Here is an 18355-nt window from a genome sequence, read left to right on the forward strand (position 1 = left end):
AACACATCCATGGTGAAAAAATTGTTGGAGTACATTATATTCCAACTATCAAAATAAGAACAGCAACATGAGATTTCTATAAACATACTTTATTTAGTGTTACTATTAACTTTGTCACTTTAAATCAAGTTACAAACACAAAGATATAAGATTGTATTCACACTATGCAAACTAAAAGAGTTAACATTCTAAGTACAATTTGAAGGAAAACCATTATGTACAGGCTAACTATTAAGCAATATTCAGCAAACAATAATGCATGGACACAAAGAATCATTGCTTATTTTCACTTAAATTTTGCATAAAATGCATGAACATTATTTTTAAACATCTCTGATTGGAAAAGGGAAAAGGTTTTGACTTGCAAAGTTGACCCAGAAGCAGTGTGTTGTGAATTCATAGTCTAAAAAAATGTATTGGATTTTGAAATTGTCTGATACTTCCTTCAAGTTAAGTAATGGTGATTTCCTCTTCTTAAGTCAAATCTAGTGCAATGAAAGCTATTAATAGGCTTTTAATTTTTAAGCCTGGTAATATAAACAAAATGCTGAAAGTTATTAAGGAGAACTTTGATGCAATGCTAATTCTGTAAAAAGTGGCTTTCACATGAAAACCTTAGTTTTTAAGTGCTACCATTTGAGCAAAAAGATAACTGAGCAGTTTAGTTGAGCTTTCTGATCTTGTTGTTTAGTTTTGAAACCACATGGGAGTGGATATGTTTGAAAGAAATGGACCTTAAATGAAGGGTGGCCAAGGGAGCAAAAGCCCAGGGGACAGGAGTGTTTTGAGAGCAGGGGGATGGAGAGGAGAATATGACTACCCTTCCCTCCCCTCCCCCTAAGAGGAATTCTCCAAATGACGGAACACATTTCTATTTACCTTTAAATCGCAGTACCCACTCTTCATTTTGGAGAGCGCAGACTCTGGGGTGGATCCAGGGGTGGTTCGGTTGAACCCCCTAAATTTTCCCTCAGAACGCTGGAAATCATGTTCCCGAAGACCTAATTTTCAACATCTCGGACCCCTCCGGAGGGGGACAATTCTCCTAACCCCCCTTGACTAAATCCTGGATCTGCCCCAGAGACTTCTTTAATTAATGAAATTTAAGTAAATATGTGATTGAAAGTAATAATTTATACTCTTTATCCAAGCTTAAATAACAATAAAACTGAAATAATTCTTAGTCATAAACCAAAAGTCGATTTTCAAAAAATATCAAAGTAGAAAAATACAACCTGCTGGAGAGAACGCTTTTTGTTCCAGTGCCAATTGAAAGGAAAGAGAGCTAACCCCAAACTCAAACACAACACAATGAATTATTATAATCAAGCTTCCTAATTCCACTTAAATGATTGAAACTCCCTGGCACTGTTCAGCTAAGCAATCTGCAGATCCCATGGGTTTTTAAACATCACAACTTGTGACATGGCGGAAATTTGCCAGGTGCGCTAATGTGGCCACCTCTGAACTCAAACCATTCTCTGCAGTAAAACTGTGCCTACCAAAGAAACCAGTAACTTTTGCTTTTCATTTGACACCCAAGTTACAAAAATTATTCTTGACAGTCCTTTATCTCTGTATGTAAAAGTCGCTTTTACCTCTTTTGCTTTCTCCCCAAGGAACATACTGACTTCAAAAGTGCAATCAAGAGCAGTGTTTGCAATCTTTCTACAGTTCTACCAGCCCACTCAAGTCACATCATAGATACCGTTCAGTACTTCTTGTTCTGATTTTCATTAATGCTTATCTTTCACATTTCACTGAATAAAATCTGATCTTGTAATTTTTCAAAGCTTGTACAAACAAGACAGCTTAGACTCTTGTTGTCACTTTTTTTAATGAAAATACTTTACAGTTTAGCAGTGGATATTCCACAAGTTGTAGTAATCACTGTGTATGATATTTCTTTTTTAAAATAGCTTAATTGCTTACTATTAATCCAAGCTGGAAAATGCTAGCGACATCTCACGGAAGAGACTTCCCATTTTGCCAGAGATGTTGGTTTTACTGGACAGAGCTTCGCGAATAGACTGCAAGTGTGAATAGCACTTGTGACATTTGTTATACCTGCAGGGGTAAATTTTGTATGAATTCAGAAATGACTCACACATACATAGATGTAAAATTCAATCTTAATAGCTTTGAATTCTAGGAAAGGGTTTAAAGGAGAATACTGCACCTTTCTTCTCTGACTAGGTCAACTCCCACGGACACTGGTGGTGCTGCCATGTTACTTTTAATGACTGGAGCAAAATTTCGCAGAATAAGTTTGATTGCTATAGCACCAGCTTGGACATAACTGTAAAATAAATAATATATGTAAATTGATGGACATACAATAAATGAGATGATGATATGATGACAATAATGAAGGAGCTCATAAGAAGGTTGGCCATAATTACTGGTATCAAGCCTGATACTGTTGAGTTGCACAATTGAGTAAAATCTCAGCTTCTGATTGGTAAACGAAACGAGGTATTTAGCATGGAATTGCAAGTTGAAAACAAGGATAAGAGATGTCCATAATGTTTGCTTGATAAAAGATATTATATCTACAAGGCTAAACGATTAAGAAAAAAATTGTTAAAAAGTTTAAACCAAATGTTTTCGGCTGTTTGCCATCATCAGGCTGCACAGCACTGGGCGTTCCCAAGAGAAATGGAAGTTTTGGCAAACAAGTCACAAAAGAAAGAATATGCCGACATAGAAAGGTCTTTAAAGAGGACAAGCTCTTTACATCGCCTCAAACCAATCATGGACAGCAACGGTGTTCTAAGGGTGGGAGGACGAATTCTTCAAGCTGACCTGCCACATATGGCAAACAGGATGATGATGGCAAACAGCCGAAAACATTTGGTTTAAACTTTTTAATAATTCTTTCTTAATCTTTTAGCCTTGTATATATAATATAAAGGATAAGAGATATTGTTTCACTTCTCTTGTTTCATACTCAGGGTAAAAACAATTAACAACCCTCTCACTCCTGAGATCTTATTCACAATTCTCCTCTGAGGTTGATTAGAGAATTTGGTATTGGATCAACCAACAATCCCCTCATTGATATTTTTTTCTTTATTCTCATCACTTCTCTATTTAATATTGTATTGATACAGTATGGAGAAATTCAGTCTTGGTCATTCATGGGAGTTAAAGGGTTAACACTATTGCTGTTTTCTTTTTTTACTCAATTATATGCAACTCAAGGAAAATCAATAACCTAACTGGTGAATTCCACATTACATTGCACTTGAAAACTGATATTGCACTCATCTCTTTGCCATTCATGCAATATAGGTTTTCACATGCAATTGAATGCGGAATTCCCTCATCAAGCAATGAATTTTCCTTTAACATATTTTAATCCAATGGATGAAACATTCTCTCACCTTTCATACTTGCTACTTATCAGGTCCTTAAGGTGAGGAAGTAACAATGAACAAACATCTAAATTCCATAATGTCCTGTAAAGAAAAGTCAATTTCTCAGGATTTTTTTTTTTTTTTTGATAATGAATGTTACAGGTAATTAAAAGTTTGCAATCTACCTGCTCCTCTATTGTAAGAGCCTGACATTGTGAAGCTTTGACAGCACAACAAGTTGAAATTGATACCTTACACCCTAATATCAGTATGCAATATTCTTGATCTTGTTCCCTAGACATTTCCTAAGGTGCTGACAAGGAGAATTTGTTTTAAGGGTTTAGAAAAGAATATGCAGAGAGGTAAACATACTGTTTTAAACAGAGAACATTGAGCAGGTCCACTAGGATTGCTTGATCATTCATATCTACTGAAACTTGTACTGCAGTCTGAAAAGGAACATTAAACAAAAGGTGTAAAATATTTGAATAGCATAATAGAAACTTAGTTGAACTTATCACATGTCATTCCTTCCTAACCTTTATTTCGCCATCCCCCCAGTGTCTTGCAACAACACTAAGATTCTTGAGTCTTGCCGTCATAATGGTTGCTATAGAGTCATGACCTGAAAACAACAATCCATCAAATTTACATTCAATTTACCCATTTTCTCACTTTCATAACAGATGCTCTCTTCCTCAGTAAAACATCTGGATCGAATAAGAACCACCATTACAACAACGACCAGACTATATCAGTCAACTCTTTAACTCTCTCATACATGACCAAGACAGAATTTCTCCTTACAAAATCAATACAATATCAATCAGACAAGTTACGAGAATAAAGAAATTTTCTTGTTTTGCAAGGTCAGTTGAGGAGGAAAGGCGGGGGAACAAGTTTACAAAGTGCAGGGGTGGCGGGGGGAGGGGGTGAAGCAGCTTTATGTCCAATATTGGGTCACTCTTTCAGGGCTCGAATTTAATTTTTGGATCACTAACCCTTCGGGTTAGTAGACATCTCTTTTACTAACCAAATTATCAAGTTTGGTATTCAAGCTCACACGTTACAATATCTCAAATATTAAACATTTCGATAATAACAACTAGGACAAATTAAAGAGTAGCTGAAATTGCATGGTGACCTTAAAAACATTGACAATTATGCACCTATTTTATTTCCCTCTCGTTTACCAGGATTAGTCAAGAACAGTACATCTACCGCACATTCTCTAAAAAGAGCTTAAGTTATTTATTATAACAACTTGAGTATTCTAAGTATTCCTCTGAGAGGCGGGTCTACATGCTCTTTGTCCTGAGGTCTACCAATGTTTAAATGAGTTCTAAGAAAATTTTACTAACCATGTCGGGTTAGTTGGACACATTTTTAGTAACGAAAGGTTGAAAATTACTAACCATTGGTTAATGGGTTACCATTAATTTCGAGCCCTGCTTTTTGTGGCGTACACAAAGTTAAACCCATACAATCTCCTCTGATGTGGTGCAAATTTTCATGCGTGTTTTGTGAAATTATGAAACTTAGCAGTTATGCTATGGATATAAAAAGAATCCTGAACTACTGGAAACTTTTAACTTTTCAACTTTTCACTGGTTAACTTTTCAAGCCCAAATGATACCAAATAAATATGGAACACTCTTAATACTGGTGACTAAAGAAAAATCGTAAATTTTAAAGGCAATAACACAGGGTTGGCATAATAAAAATCCCTTGAAGTGAACAACTTAAAGAAAGGATTAAAAACAGAATTAACTGAAGTGTACTAAACTTACTTTTTGACAGTGTAGAGATGACATCTTTCTCTGACATGGCTGGATTCTTTGGTTGAAATTTATGTTGATCAAAATTGGCATTGTTTTGCGAAGGGTCATTGATTGCAGGAGCTCTGGACTAAAAAAGATTAGAAACAAGGAACAAATATAAATATAAAACAAGCTACTACATAACCAGCTTAATTGATAGTATTGATAGTATAAAGGCTGATAGTTTCTAAAGAAACTGTTTGGGGCTGCGTCCGTGGGGGTAACGAAATAATTTGGATATATCAACAAAGTTGAAATGGTAAATTGGCCACCGTAACAATTACAAACGCTGATGTTTTGAGCGTTAGCCCTTCGTCGGAGCGTTGATATATCCAAATTAATTGATAGTACGATCAGTTGAAGACTACTGATCTTTGAGAGTAAAGAAAAAATTAATTTTCACTAGTAATTATTACAAAGAGAAAGAAATGTTTCTTTCAATTTTCATTTTATCAAGCATAGTTACCTAGAAACAGAATTTGCAACTTTAAATGCACAGCATAACCTCAGTCTGTAACTCAACTCCATTTTCTAACAAATCTGTACTTCAACAAAATTGACCTTTCTTTTATCAGCCTAACTTATGTCTTCAAATTCAACCATCACATCTTCTTAAAATAAAACAAAAAATTCAAAAGTGTATTCAAAAGTTGAAGAGTACTTACTGGGAGAAAGTCAGACAATACCAGTCCAGCTGGTTTGTCTCTCTCTGAGGGTATCATTTGTTGGTGTTGTTGATTTTCATTTACTGAAGTAGGCTAAAAAATAAAGGAACAGATCCAAACTTTTTAGGAGACATAAGGAAAAAGATAGAACCCTTCTGTTGTGAGTGCTGCCCCATCAGTGGGGCAATTCAGGGACCATTAGCTATGAGAAAGTTTTCAATTGTAAATAGATGTACTGTGTCTTGCATAAATTTTGTGAGTTTTATCTTGCAAATTGGCAATTTTTTGTGTTTAGTCACAGTGACAAATAATTGTAGTTTGAAACGATTAGAATTTCTTTGGAGATTAATTTTCCAATATATTCAAATCAGGTAAGAAAACAATGGAAAGAAAATTAACATATCTTTAAATTTTCTTTAAAAAAATGTACTCTGTACAGGGGGAGCTGCACAGATTGAGTTTAAATACAATAAATATAAAGTTACTGTTACTCTACTTACTCTTTAAAACTATCTGTTTTCAATTGACTAACAGTTATAGTAAATATTCACATCATCATATTTTTGGGATGTTTTTTTCTGTTGAAAGTTACTTTTACTGATTGAGGATCATGTACAAAACAAACAAACAAAAAAATCAAAACCCACAAACCTTTCACGGTATATGGTAAATCTCACCTTGGATGGTTTGACTGGATCGGGAGCAATGGCAGATGGCTTAACGACTGGGGCTTGCTTAGAAGGACCTGTAAATAAATAAATAAATTAAACAAAAAATAACTTCAAGTAAGAAGGCTAATTATAAATGAAGCCATCAACAATTGCAGAGGTTGAATAGTTACTCTTACCGTGTGATAGAGGGTCCTCTAAGGGAGGCTGAAATGGTTCATGTTTTTGTCTTGGAGGTGTACGATCTGTAAAATAAATATTTTTTTATGTTTTTGTTACATTTGGCAAGTTTGCTAGAATAGCTCTAAAGCACTTTTCAGTTGACTTTTTGGGATGTTTTTTTTTTACACTAAGCCTTAACTGGGCATTGGAAATTAGAGAGTTCTCCCCCTAAATTTCCATGCCCTGAGAAATTTTTTATTCAGCCATGGAGAATATTGTCCACTTAATTAACATTGTTTTCCTTCTGCCACATTTCTTGATGTCCACCCCATTATCTGTATTTTAAATTGGGAATTTGAATGAGAGAGAGAGAGACCACGAGTTGATTCACCCAAACTGGGTGATTGTTGAGTGAGCTCCTTCAGTGTCACACAATTTTGGCCAAAGAAATACTTCACTCACCTAGTTTCTGCTTTGCTGAAAATATATCATCAGGGGCTGCCAAGTTCTTGTTGTCATTTGACTCTCCCTCTTTGCTGGAAGGCTCTTCTGGCACACCTGGCTGTTCAGCTTTGGGTCTGAAAATTTAACAGAATTTTAAAATTAAAGTCAGATTATGTTAAGTCTAACATCAAGTGTTTCAAGCATTATAACCCACAACCACAAGAACTTCACTTGATTTCTGTACCAAAAAGGTGCTACAGCAAGTGTTGTCTAAGTATTAGCCAAGGCTCAAAGGCTGGTTTATTCAAACCGCAATGAAGACAACCCAGGGTTTATAAAATGTTCCTAAGCCAAGTGTTAAATACAAACCTGGGTTTTGAAGATGTTGTTTGAGGTCTCTCTGTACTAAATGCTTTTCTAGGTGGTCTGTAAAGGCAAAAAAATACCTTAATTTAATGTTTCACCTTAAAGACTGAACAAGGAGCCACTTCTAATTATAATTCCATTTTTCCTAAAAGAGCAAATCCACTAAGAGGTTTGCGAGGTTTAAGTATGTTTGTTCAAATGACTCACGTTTTGTTAGATGGTACAACTTTAGCCAGTTTCTCTTCCCCTGGTGCTCCTCCCTGTGTAACAGATTGATAACTCAGTCATATAAAGCATCAGGACCTCTAACCTCTGATAGTATATCAAACCATAATAACATCAGCAAAGTATCAATTCCAATGTCATTTGAGGATTTTTAAGCCTATTTGGACCAGCAAAGTTTCAAAAGAAAAAAAAAAACAGAACAAAATTTTGAAAGGGCTGAATTATCACCAGCAATTCTGGACTTGTCCCATTTTCAAAAGCATGATACTTTCCTTAAGGCCATCTGCATGCAATCCTTAGTATATTTAACAATTATTCCACGAGTGCGCATTGGATATGAGATGATAGATAGCCAACGAGGCGCGTAACGCCAAGGTGGCTATAATCATCTCATATCCAACAAACACGGCTATAATCATCTCATATCCAATAAACACAAGTGGAATAATTGTTTTATTAAAAAAAAACCGGATGTTACAATGTACAGATATTAGATTATGGTACATTGGCTCATAGACCATAATGGCTAAGCCAATAAAAAGTCTTGAATTGCATTATCCAATGATCCAGTTTTTAATAAAATGTAATACATTCAACTGGTGATTAATTTTTTCAGTGTCTTCTGTTTGAGCCTATGAGTTGATGGTAGATTAAATCCACAATTAATCCATTGGTTGTACCAAGCAGCCTGAGACCACAATAAACTAAGAAGATCTGTGAGTATGTGTCAATTCTATTTGTATTTTTATTTCCATTGTCAATTTCAGGGGAGAAAATTGCTTTGGAGGCAAGTAATTATCCACTGTTTGATCAATGTTAGGGTTATACATCAGAAATAAAGAAGTCTGCCACTCACCATTACATTATTCCCTACATCAGCTGTCTCATCATTATACTTTGCTACAAGGTTTTCTAAATGCTAAACACAAGAAAGAGAAATTGATAACTCAGTAACACTGAAATAACACACTCAGGTAAACATGAGAAAAGAAAATATGCTCTTAATAGCAGCTGTACATGCATGAAAAACATAAAACATACCTCTAAATCAATTACCCACACAGAGACATTTGTCTGATGATATGATGCCCCAATCTACAAAGATACAATTTGTTGAGAAATAATTATGCAGTTACATGTACCACTTCTAAGGACACAAATGAAAAAGTGCAGTTGTTGTAGCATCAATCAATCAAAGAACTCATGTTTAGAAATACGTCAAGCCACCTTAATTGAAAAGGGAAGTCAAAAGGCAAGATTTACTTACAAGTTGGTTGGATGAAATTGCAATATCAGCAATTTTTCCCCATCCAAGAGAAAAGCTGTCATAACACCTAACTGGCTCCCAGCCATACACTCTCATGGAATCTTGTGCTCCACTGAACAATGAATGTCCATCAGGGTGGAATGCCACACATCTGTAAATCAAACCAAAAAAGCCAGTTTCTAACATGTTGTACATCACATGACAAGGCAAGGACTGCAAAATGTTAAAACTGACAGCATTACACTGTAGTAACCATAATATTAACTGATTAAACCAAATCCTTGGTGCTGACTCCAAAAAAGTAAGACTTATAATCCATTAACTATGAACTATTTAGAAGTATTTGCTCTTCTTTGAATGGAAATCTTTTCATCAGTAGCTCATTGTGGAGAATTTTAATGCTGAGATGCACAGATTTGGACAAGAACCATCCACAACCTAGAATTGACAATTCACCCACCTAATGCCACTAGTTTCTGGATCTATAGTAGACACCAGCTGAAAAGTCTCCAAGTCCCAGAATTTTACTGTCCTAAAACAAACAAAACATTACAACTTGTCACCAAGGTTTGATTGGATGTTTATTGTTTATAAATTTACTTCAAGTTTACCTCTTCCGTGCAGTACCACTTAATTTATTGCTTGCAAAACTGGAAGGTAAATTGGGCCCCAACCACATAATTACATAATCAATAAGTATAACACACACAGTTTGAGTAAATCATTCTAAAGCTACCAACTGATAAATCACACGGTCTATATACCTGTCATTACTGGCAGTTGCTAACAAAAATTCCTTTGGATGAAACTCAACACAATTAACAGCTGCAGTGTGCTGCTTAAAATCATGAAGGAGTTTTCCACTTGTCAAGTCCCACAACTAACAAGACAAAAAAAAAAAAACATTATTATTTGTTATCATAAGACTTAATTTATAATGAATAAATCTCATATGACCAACAGATTGAATTCAAATAAAGCCATGATACTTGCAAGCATGCCTAACTCAAGCAATTGTAAAAAAAAAAAAAAAGGAAAAAGAAAAGAAAAAAGCCCGAAAAAATATCAAGTTTCAACAGGATTAGAACCCATCCCCCCCCCCCCTAGATACTAGTTGAAAGTTACTACCAAATGAGCTACAAAACCCCACATTGGGAGGGGGACACATTTTAGAGGGTTCCTTTTCTTACAGTAATATATAGACTCACAAAGACTTAATATTTAATTTTGCAATATGGAAAAAGTAGAAAATTCTAAACTCTAAATACCGCATAAGATATTAAGAAGCTTCCATCACCTTAACAGTGTTGTCATCAGAAGCTGATATAATCCACCGGCCATCTGGACTAAATCTCACAAAATTAATTCCATCAGTGTGACCCTGTTAATAATACAACAGAATTAAAAAGTTAGCGATCCTTGAGATAGCTACAAATTTTTTTTGTTAAGTTTCAACAACCTCTAACGTGGATGTCGCTATAAAAAAATGAACTTCTTATGATCAAATAAATATTTCAGAACTTTAAGTCAATATCACCAGTTACTTAAATCTCCTGGCATTTAAAATTTGAGTATGACTTTAACAGGTACCTTGAGTGTGACAATACAACCTTTTCGTCTGACATCCCAAAGCTGAAAGAAAAGGAAATGATACCCAATATGACATTCAATCTTTTCTGCAACATTTTCTTAAGTTTTCTTTTATCACAAGTTGCTAATACTCACACAATATACCAGCTTTTTGCATTGTATTGGCCTATCTAAAAGATGTTTCACTTCACCATATACAGTGAAGTTTGGGATGCATAAAGAAATAGCTTCTGTAGTATTAATTGTTACTCTTTGCCATCAATTAATTTCACAAAAGTTAAAGGCAATCATTGATAACAGTTATCATAATAGTATCTGTATAGCATTTTTTGATAACATATCTCACTGTGCCAACACGTTGCTATATTGTATCAGGGCTCGACACTAACGGTAGCCCACTAGCCACAGACCAGTAGAAATTCAGTTTTGGCTAGTGGTTTTCAATTTCCACTAGCCAGTTTGACTAGTAATCAGACTGAAATTGTTGTAACATCTAAAAATATCTAAGATGTCACTAGCCATTTGGCTAGTAAGTTGAAAAGTTAGTGTCGAGCCCCGTTGTATTGTGGCCAAAAAGTAAATTCATTCTTTACACTCAGGAAATGCTATACCTAAATATCAGAGAGAAGCTCCACCAAGACATACATGTAATGGTTAATTTTTGGCTGTAAGTATAAATTTCTTGGCGGAGCTTTAGGTTTGCTATTTTCTTGACATCACAACCTTAAAGTCCCACAAATAATCCCAATGTAAAGAACAACAAATCACCTTTAAAAAAAAATCCTACCTTAACATTTGTGTCCAGAGAACCTGATGCTACAAATTCACCATAAGGATGAAAGTCTATACCACGTATACTACTCTTATGGCCAGTCAGGGTCCTGACAACTAAGAAAAAACATCATAAGTAGACAATATAATTGTTTTATTTGCAGATAGAGTATTTGATGAAGATGTAGGGGCCTAAAGATTACTTTACTTGAATCAAAATTGAGAAATCTAGTATTGTGCCTTGATCAGATCATTTTGTTGTATTCCTGGATAAAATCTTGCATTGCCTCCCTTCACCTGGGATTAAGTGATCTGTCAAGGAGACGTCACTAGCATTCCATCACAGTGAAGTAACAATAACCCCTGTTGCTTCATGCCATGGGAATTGCGAAGGAAACCAGGACATATTGCCTCAGTAAAGAGCAAGCAGCTAGTCCTAACTACAGTAAACTCTCTGAGACACACATGCTCAGAATAGTCCTGATAAGAGAGGTGTCAGCATTACAACCTCCCGGTTAGCTCGACTGGTTAGAGCGCCGGATTGTGTTGTGCGGGGAGGTAGAGGGTTCAAGCCCCGGCCGGACCAATACTCATGGTCTTAAAATAAGTGAGGAGAATTTACTACCTAACTATAATCAAAAAATGGATAGGTATTCTAGTCTTCTCAAATAAGGACGAATAAACCGCAGGCCCCGTCTCCTGCAGGGTTAGGGGTAGGAGATGCTAATTTCCCATGCACGAGATTACTGTGTGGTGGATGTCCTCCCCTGGGTGGAAGGGGTGGGAATTGGTTCTGAAAAGCCCCTATGGGGAGTGGTCAAGTAACGTATGTATGTATCTATGTATGTATGTACAACCTTCAATTCCCAAGATCTGATAGTGAATTCTCCCCAATAACTACCACAGATTTCCTTGTATATAAGTTACCAGACTTTGGTGTTAGATCAAGAAAAACACTTCTTCCTGATAACTTTGGGTATTATCATTACCTGTTTGCTGGATAATGAATGGATATACTGGGGAGAAGTTACAAATTGATCATTTCTTGGGGCCCAAAGGTTAAAGGAATAACAGACTTAAACTCTGGAACTGACAATAATGTTAAAATTTCAACTCACTCTTGGCAGCTTCTAAATCCCAAATCTTCAGTGTTCCTGACTGGGATCCTGCTATAACAAGATCCTCCCCACTGTTAAACTGAACATATTCTACAGGACTTGTGTGGCCTGACAGAGTCTGTATAAATAAATATTTCTAAAATATAACATCATCATCTTTATGTGTTTATCATTATTGCATAGTGCTCATAATTTTTTGATCACTTTTATAGTAATTTTATGGCTTTCAAGTTGATTGTTTAACTATAGATAAAGGCTACTGTCCATTTCTTGTACTTATTGTTAATGAAAAAAATCTGCAAAGTTTACAGGGCTCAACACTACAATAGCCAACAAGCCAGACTAGTAGAAATTCAGTTTTGACTGTTGGTTTTCGATTTCCACAAACCAATTTGGCTTGCAAACTAACTGAAATTGTTGTAACATCTAAGTTGTCACTAGCCACTTGGCTAGTAAGTTGAAAAGTTAGTGTTGTGTCCTGGCTTAGGTTAAATTTAAAGCAGTCTTGGGTTCGTATGACAACATTTGGCTGTGTTGTAGGTACTCTGGTGGTGTAATCTGTTCTAAGTGAACAACACTTTAAACAGTATGTTTAATAAAGGAATGACATTGCAAACATCTTGTTGGACCTGTTCTTGTGCATAAGTAGTTTCCTTCATGTCAGGCACTTCCCTTTGATAAGAACATGTATGTACCTCTGGCAAGAGATAGATAAAAGCACTTGACCTTAAAAGATGGATTATTTCTTACCAGAATTACATTTGGCTTTCCCACAGCCCACATGTTGACTTTGCGATCCTCTCCCCCTGTTACCATGACACGACCAGAAGTTGGCCCCAGTGACAGACAAGAAACATTTGACCCATGAGCCACAAATTCCTCTGTAATTCAAGACATAGGGATAATTTGTCACAACAAGCAAAAATATTTGATTCTAAAAGTCAACCTTGGAACAATATGCATTTTAAAAGGGATTATTAAAATGTGGTTGGCGCAAAGTGTCCTCATTTTACTTTAGAAAAAAAAAAAAAAGGAAATAAGTGATAAGCTCTAGTTAAGATAAAAGACTGAATAAGGTATAGAAAAAAAATGGTTAAAAACATAGGCAAAAAATTATCTTAACCTGGATTAATTCTTATAATAACCTGCCTCAACAAGCTTTCAAGTTGGGAATTTTCAGTAAACAAACAATTTTTATAGTTATGTCATTTATACTCTAGTATCAGGCAAAATAGCTTTTGTTCTTTCTCTACCTCTCCTTTTCCTTAATCTATACCAATTTAAAATTTAAATGTAATTTAATAGTTATTGAAACCATGATAGTGAAGCTTGGAACATTTTGTAGTTCAAGTTTTACTTTGATTCAAAGATATCGAGACCAGCATCACATTTTTTTTTCCTTCACAACAGATTTTTTCAAAAGGGTCTTAGACAGATGAAAACCCTGTTTACGGAAGTAAAAAGATTGAAACCAAAGTACCCTTGATTCACAACTGAAAATGTTGTGGTTCAAAATAAACTTCAGATCCAAATGATTTCGAATTATTAATAGTTTAATTTGTTCTCTCCTTTGTTTTTGGTTAATAAATCTATTTTAAATTTATTTTAACCTACGACAATTTTAAACAACAATAAAAACAGGGCAAGAATCTCCACATCTCTGTGAATTTCTTAAACAACAAAAGCTTATTTAATACTATGTTGAGTTTTAGCTGTGTGACAATATTCTCAAGCTTCACAGTGATGGAAAACTTCCTGAATGGATTCTAAAACATGTTAATTTTTATCAAAACAGTAGCTTATCATGAAACCAGTGAACTTATTTGAAACCTGCAAATGTTAATTAAATTATTAATGACACAGTTTCATTCAAAGTAAACACCCCACTCCATACATATTCTGTGCATATTAAATCAGAAAATACTCAAATGCCCAACAAAAACACCTTGCTGATATAAAGAAAAATTATGGTTGAATTATAATCAATGAAAATTAATCATCTAGGGATCTGTTTTGTAACCAAATGTTTCTGTCTGCAGCTTGTAATTAGACACAATCTCTCTTCAAAAGGTCCAACCCCCTCTTGTTGTAGAATTCAGAAATCACTCATCTACTGAGACAGATGAACGTTCTAGGGAAACATCAGAAAAATTTTCAACTTCTTTGAAAACGATCAGCTTAATTAATCAACCAACCGCGTTTTAACAACAATTCGCTATGGAGAACTAAAAATTGGCGTGAAAAAAGGCTCAGTGACAGACACGCGGGAGGTGACATTCACCTCAATAATCCGTTTAAAACCGAACGTCAAACAACCTCATTGGAACACTAAGCCTATTTCCGACAAAATTCCGCACCCTTGACAAAGTAACTTGATAAATCTGGTATATAGATAATTATAAAAATAGGAAAAAAAACACGATTTTTCTGAAGTGAAAAGAAATAGTTCAGTTTGTCACACGAGTAGTTCTAGCGTTCGTTTACATTCTTAATTTACGAGTAAACTCGTGCTTGAACTGACATGACGTTACACATGGCCAGACGAAATTTTTGACGCAAGAGAATTCGATTTCACAACTTTAGAACGAACGAATCGTACAGCAAATTACATAACATAATGCCCAGTATCCAATAGTTTTAATCACATCTCAAACTCAAATTTCAAATTTTGTACCGGTGAACTCCATATCTACTTACGAAGTTTCCATGAGCGCTTCTGTTGTGCCGCCATAATTATAAAACTTTTCTCAGAGCTTCCACGCGACAATTTCCGAAACCATAGCCCCCTTCCAACTCTATCACATGTTAATTGAAGTAAATCCCTTCTTTAAGTGGTATTTTCTCTAAGGAAACTATCGAAATATTAGCGAGACACGGTCAAACTTTCCTTGACAATTTCAAGGAGACAGTTCAAACTTCAGGGCCCGCGTTTGCAATATTCAGCGAGTTCAAACAAAGGCATGCGTACCCCCACATTGCCTTGCGGTCGCTGTAATCCTCGCAAAATCAAAACAAAACGGCAGCTTAGCACAAGTTATCGATTTATTTCCAGTTACGTTATTGTGCTCATCTGTCTTGCCTTTACTCTATTACTTGAAGCCCAGCTAAAGAGGAACTGGCAGCCATATGTTAGCTCTGTTTAGGCGTGGATGTGTGCTTCGGGGCAGTCAGTTTGCTGTATCACGTCATGTTGTGTCGTATGTACAAGGTCAATCTCCTTCACCAAAAGTGCGAGAGTACTTTTACTACATTGACCATCAAGGACAGGTATAACTATAGAATTGTGGCTTATTCTTTCATTTTACTGTTTTTACACTCTTAATTCAAGTCCTCTAGCCACAACTTAGGAATATTACACCAGTGGAGCACGCCGCAGTCGAAAACTACAGACAGTTGTGTGACACTCAATAAAAAAATAGTTTATTTCAGGTCACTGATCGAAATTGACCTTTGATTAGTTGACCTGCATTACACATGGATTGAATTAATATTCATGTTTACATGGATTGCGTTTATGTATGTGCTTGGATTTCCTTACTTTTGCAAAAATATATGTCAGCTGTTTGAAGTATTTTTGTCGAAAACCTTTCCCCCATACTGTAAGTAAGGAAGAAGTGAGGCGTGGTTCTGAAAAACGGTTGTAATGTTCATTTTTCAGCAAGGGGTTCAGGGTAAGAATTGGTGTACCTCTGTTTAGATAATTTGCCTATGTTTTAATTATTACTATAACTATTATTATTATTATTATTATTATTATTATTATCAGAAGAACCCTCAATATCATCAACTTGGACTTCTCCCTCGACAACGCTACCACTTGTCAAACCTAGTTTTGTGAATTTTACCAAGTTTTTATATATACCTTCTCTTTTTTTTATTTCTACCTTTTTGTGAATTTATTAAATTATTATGATTAATATTTTAGGGCTAGTGTAATTTTATTTCTTGAACAATAAAGACGCATTTTTATTTTAGCATCGACAATAATAATATTAATGATGAAAAGGATTAGATTGTAAATAGGATTTTAATTGAAATCGGAACTACTATTAGGTCGTTTTTACTTTTAACCTGTAAATAGTTATTTGCTTTGAGTGTTAATAAAGTTTGATTACTATTATTTTAAAAAATTATTATTATTATTATTAATATTATGTCTCAGGTTTATGTTCATACCACCTGTCTGGGACTTCAAGATTGTAATGCTGGCATGCCTTCCAATGAATATATGTAGCTGCCTTATTGTGCCTCTCTAGATAATCAGTTTTTGTGAGTTCGTGGCAGCTAGATCTACCGTTTCTTCATACTTGTGGCATATTCTGCATAGTGGACTGCTACTGTCTTTAACAATCCTTGCGAAATAAGACTTGGTAGGGAGGCTTTGGTCCTGGGCCGCAATTATTATTATTTTATTGAGACTGGCAATATTTTCAGTTTAGTTACACCACAACATTTATTACCTTCTGTCTGTGAGGATAGAATCAATGAAAATATGAAGATTCTATCAACAAGAAATTCAGTTGGAAATTGAAAGAAGTAAGGAATAAACTAACTTATTCACATAAAGATTACAAAAGGGGACAGAAATTTGTTTAAAGTTTAATTGAAGCCTGTTTCTTTGACTTAATACAAATGTAGTACAACCTTCATGAACTATGGTGAGATGTACTAAAGATTTGCCATTCTCTTTCAGTTGTTCCTTGATGACACAAAAGTGAAGAATTTTATTACCTGTTTTAAAGGTTATTATGGGGAGATCCCATGTTTTATTGTTAACTTGGTTGAAATTCCAGTTCTGTGTGAACTTCATTGTGTTCTTCATTCAATGCTTATTATACTCCTCATACCTGTCTCACTTTGAATTTGTTAATTTCAGACAAGCAGTTTCTCAAGTTTTTCTTCAAGAGACTGAAACAAAATAAAACATCAAGGTTTGAGGAGGACTTCCCTTTCATTTCACCCTGTGGTCTTGAAATGAACTACATCCGTTGTGATGATGTGCCAGTTGTTTTTGCCACCATTATGGAAGATATAGATGGTGGCAGTAAATCACCTGGACTTTTGACCTACAGTGGAATTGGAGAAACACTAACATTCCCATTTCAACCAGAAAAGGTCTGCATGCTTCCCGAGAGTGGAAGAATTTATCATCCAGGACCAGATAAAGTTGGTGGTGTGGCACTGATTAAGTCAAGTCTTGCTATTGAACTGAGTCCTCACTTTGAATACCGAAAAGGGAACCAGGAAAATGACCCTCCAACACATTTCAATTGGAAAGGGACTTGCTATGAATTGGACAATTCAGTATGGAAGTATCTAAGGTCAGCTGAGGTGGAGGAACTTATGAAAAGAAAATCTCAGTGACAACATAATTTAGTTATGAACCACAGCAAGTCATGTTGCATGATATTACCATACTTTCTAGATATACAATATTCTTCTTGTTGAAAAGGCTGGAAACTGCAGGATCTTGCTCTTTTTTTTTTATTTATTTTTTTTTTACCATGTTATGGTACCAGCAACTTGTGGCCTTCTGGCTGTAACTTCAAAGTATTATTGCAAGGGATTACATCTTGCTCAGTTTGAAACCAAAAAATAGACACTGTTTATCTTCAAGTGGTAAACACTCGACAGTCATGAATTGTCAGAGTGCTGACACTCTCTCACTGATTAAAAATTAATGAGACACTTGCAAAGTAAGACATCTAAGGAATCAATTCCATAATTTGAGTAAGTGGAATAAGTCTTTGCTTGTGGCTTATTTTATTCATTAATGTTTTCACTAGATACTAAGAAAATGCTATTGATGACAAAAACATAACTGGAGATAATTGTAATAAATCTGGGTTATTTAACTATTCTTGTGAGAAGGGAAATAAAAAAGAAAAGTTTTATTAATT

The 18355-nt window shown here is 35.1% G+C and overlaps 2 protein-coding genes across 3 annotated transcripts; one reads left to right on the plus strand and one right to left on the minus strand.

Annotated features, from left to right (window-relative positions):
- Positions 1-68: 68 nt before the first annotated feature.
- On the minus strand, positions 69-15387 carry LOC111340172 (katanin p80 WD40 repeat-containing subunit B1). Of its 2 annotated transcripts, XM_022946964.2 has the most exons (24): positions 15153-15387; positions 13206-13336; positions 12456-12573; positions 11354-11454; positions 10567-10608; positions 10274-10357; positions 9741-9856; positions 9437-9508; positions 8977-9127; positions 8751-8804; positions 8566-8628; positions 7692-7744; positions 7488-7544; positions 7137-7252; positions 6692-6757; positions 6522-6589; positions 5845-5937; positions 5150-5267; positions 3899-3984; positions 3732-3808; positions 3387-3461; positions 2180-2299; positions 1933-2067; positions 69-1498 (listed from the first exon to the last, which is right to left on the minus strand). In XM_022946964.2, the coding sequence occupies exons 1-23, from the start codon at positions 15184-15186 to the stop codon at positions 1935-1937; spliced, it is 2028 nt and encodes a 675-aa protein (XP_022802699.2). In that variant the 5' UTR covers positions 15187-15387; the 3' UTR covers positions 69-1498; positions 1933-1934. The 2 variants fall into 2 exon arrangements, with proteins under 2 accessions (XP_022802699.2, XP_022802698.2); XM_022946963.2 differs by having other exon boundaries at positions 69-2067.
- Positions 15388-15445: 58 nt separating this feature from the next.
- On the plus strand, positions 15446-18353 carry LOC111340159 (UPF0598 protein CG30010). The gene is made up of 3 exons (XM_022946948.2): positions 15446-15722; positions 17149-17197; positions 17332-18353. Exons 1-3 carry the CDS (start codon positions 15582-15584, stop codon positions 17817-17819), a joined length of 678 nt encoding a protein of 225 aa, XP_022802683.1. The 5' UTR covers positions 15446-15581; the 3' UTR covers positions 17820-18353.
- The last annotated feature ends 2 nt before the right edge of the window (positions 18354-18355 follow it).

The sequence above is a fragment of the Stylophora pistillata genome, chromosome 3 (assembly GCF_964205215.1).
Source record: "Stylophora pistillata chromosome 3, jaStyPist1.2, whole genome shotgun sequence".
Classification (NCBI taxonomy): domain Eukaryota; kingdom Metazoa; phylum Cnidaria; class Anthozoa; order Scleractinia; family Pocilloporidae; genus Stylophora; species Stylophora pistillata.

Bases quoted from the DNA above. Each gene is read 5' to 3' on its own strand.
- LOC111340172 (XM_022946964.2), bottom strand. From the start codon at position 15,186: ATGGCGGCACAACAGAAGCGCTCATGGAAACTTC. The intron at 11,455-12,455 runs GTGAGTTGAAAT...GTTTTTTCTTAG, and splicing joins GGATTTAGAAGCTGCCAAGA to TTGTCAGGACCCTGACTGGC. The intron at 6,590-6,691 runs GTAAGAGTAACT...ATTTATTTACAG, and splicing joins AGAGGACCCTCTATCACACG to GTCCTTCTAAGCAAGCCCCA.
- LOC111340159 (XM_022946948.2), top strand. From the start codon at position 15,582: ATGTTAGCTCTGTTTAGGCGTGGATGTGTGCTTCGGGGCAGTCAGTTT. The intron at 15,723-17,148 runs GTATAACTATAG...ATTCTCTTTCAG, and splicing joins ACATTGACCATCAAGGACAG to TTGTTCCTTGATGACACAAA. The intron at 17,198-17,331 runs GTTATTATGGGG...TGTTAATTTCAG, and splicing joins TTTTATTACCTGTTTTAAAG to ACAAGCAGTTTCTCAAGTTT.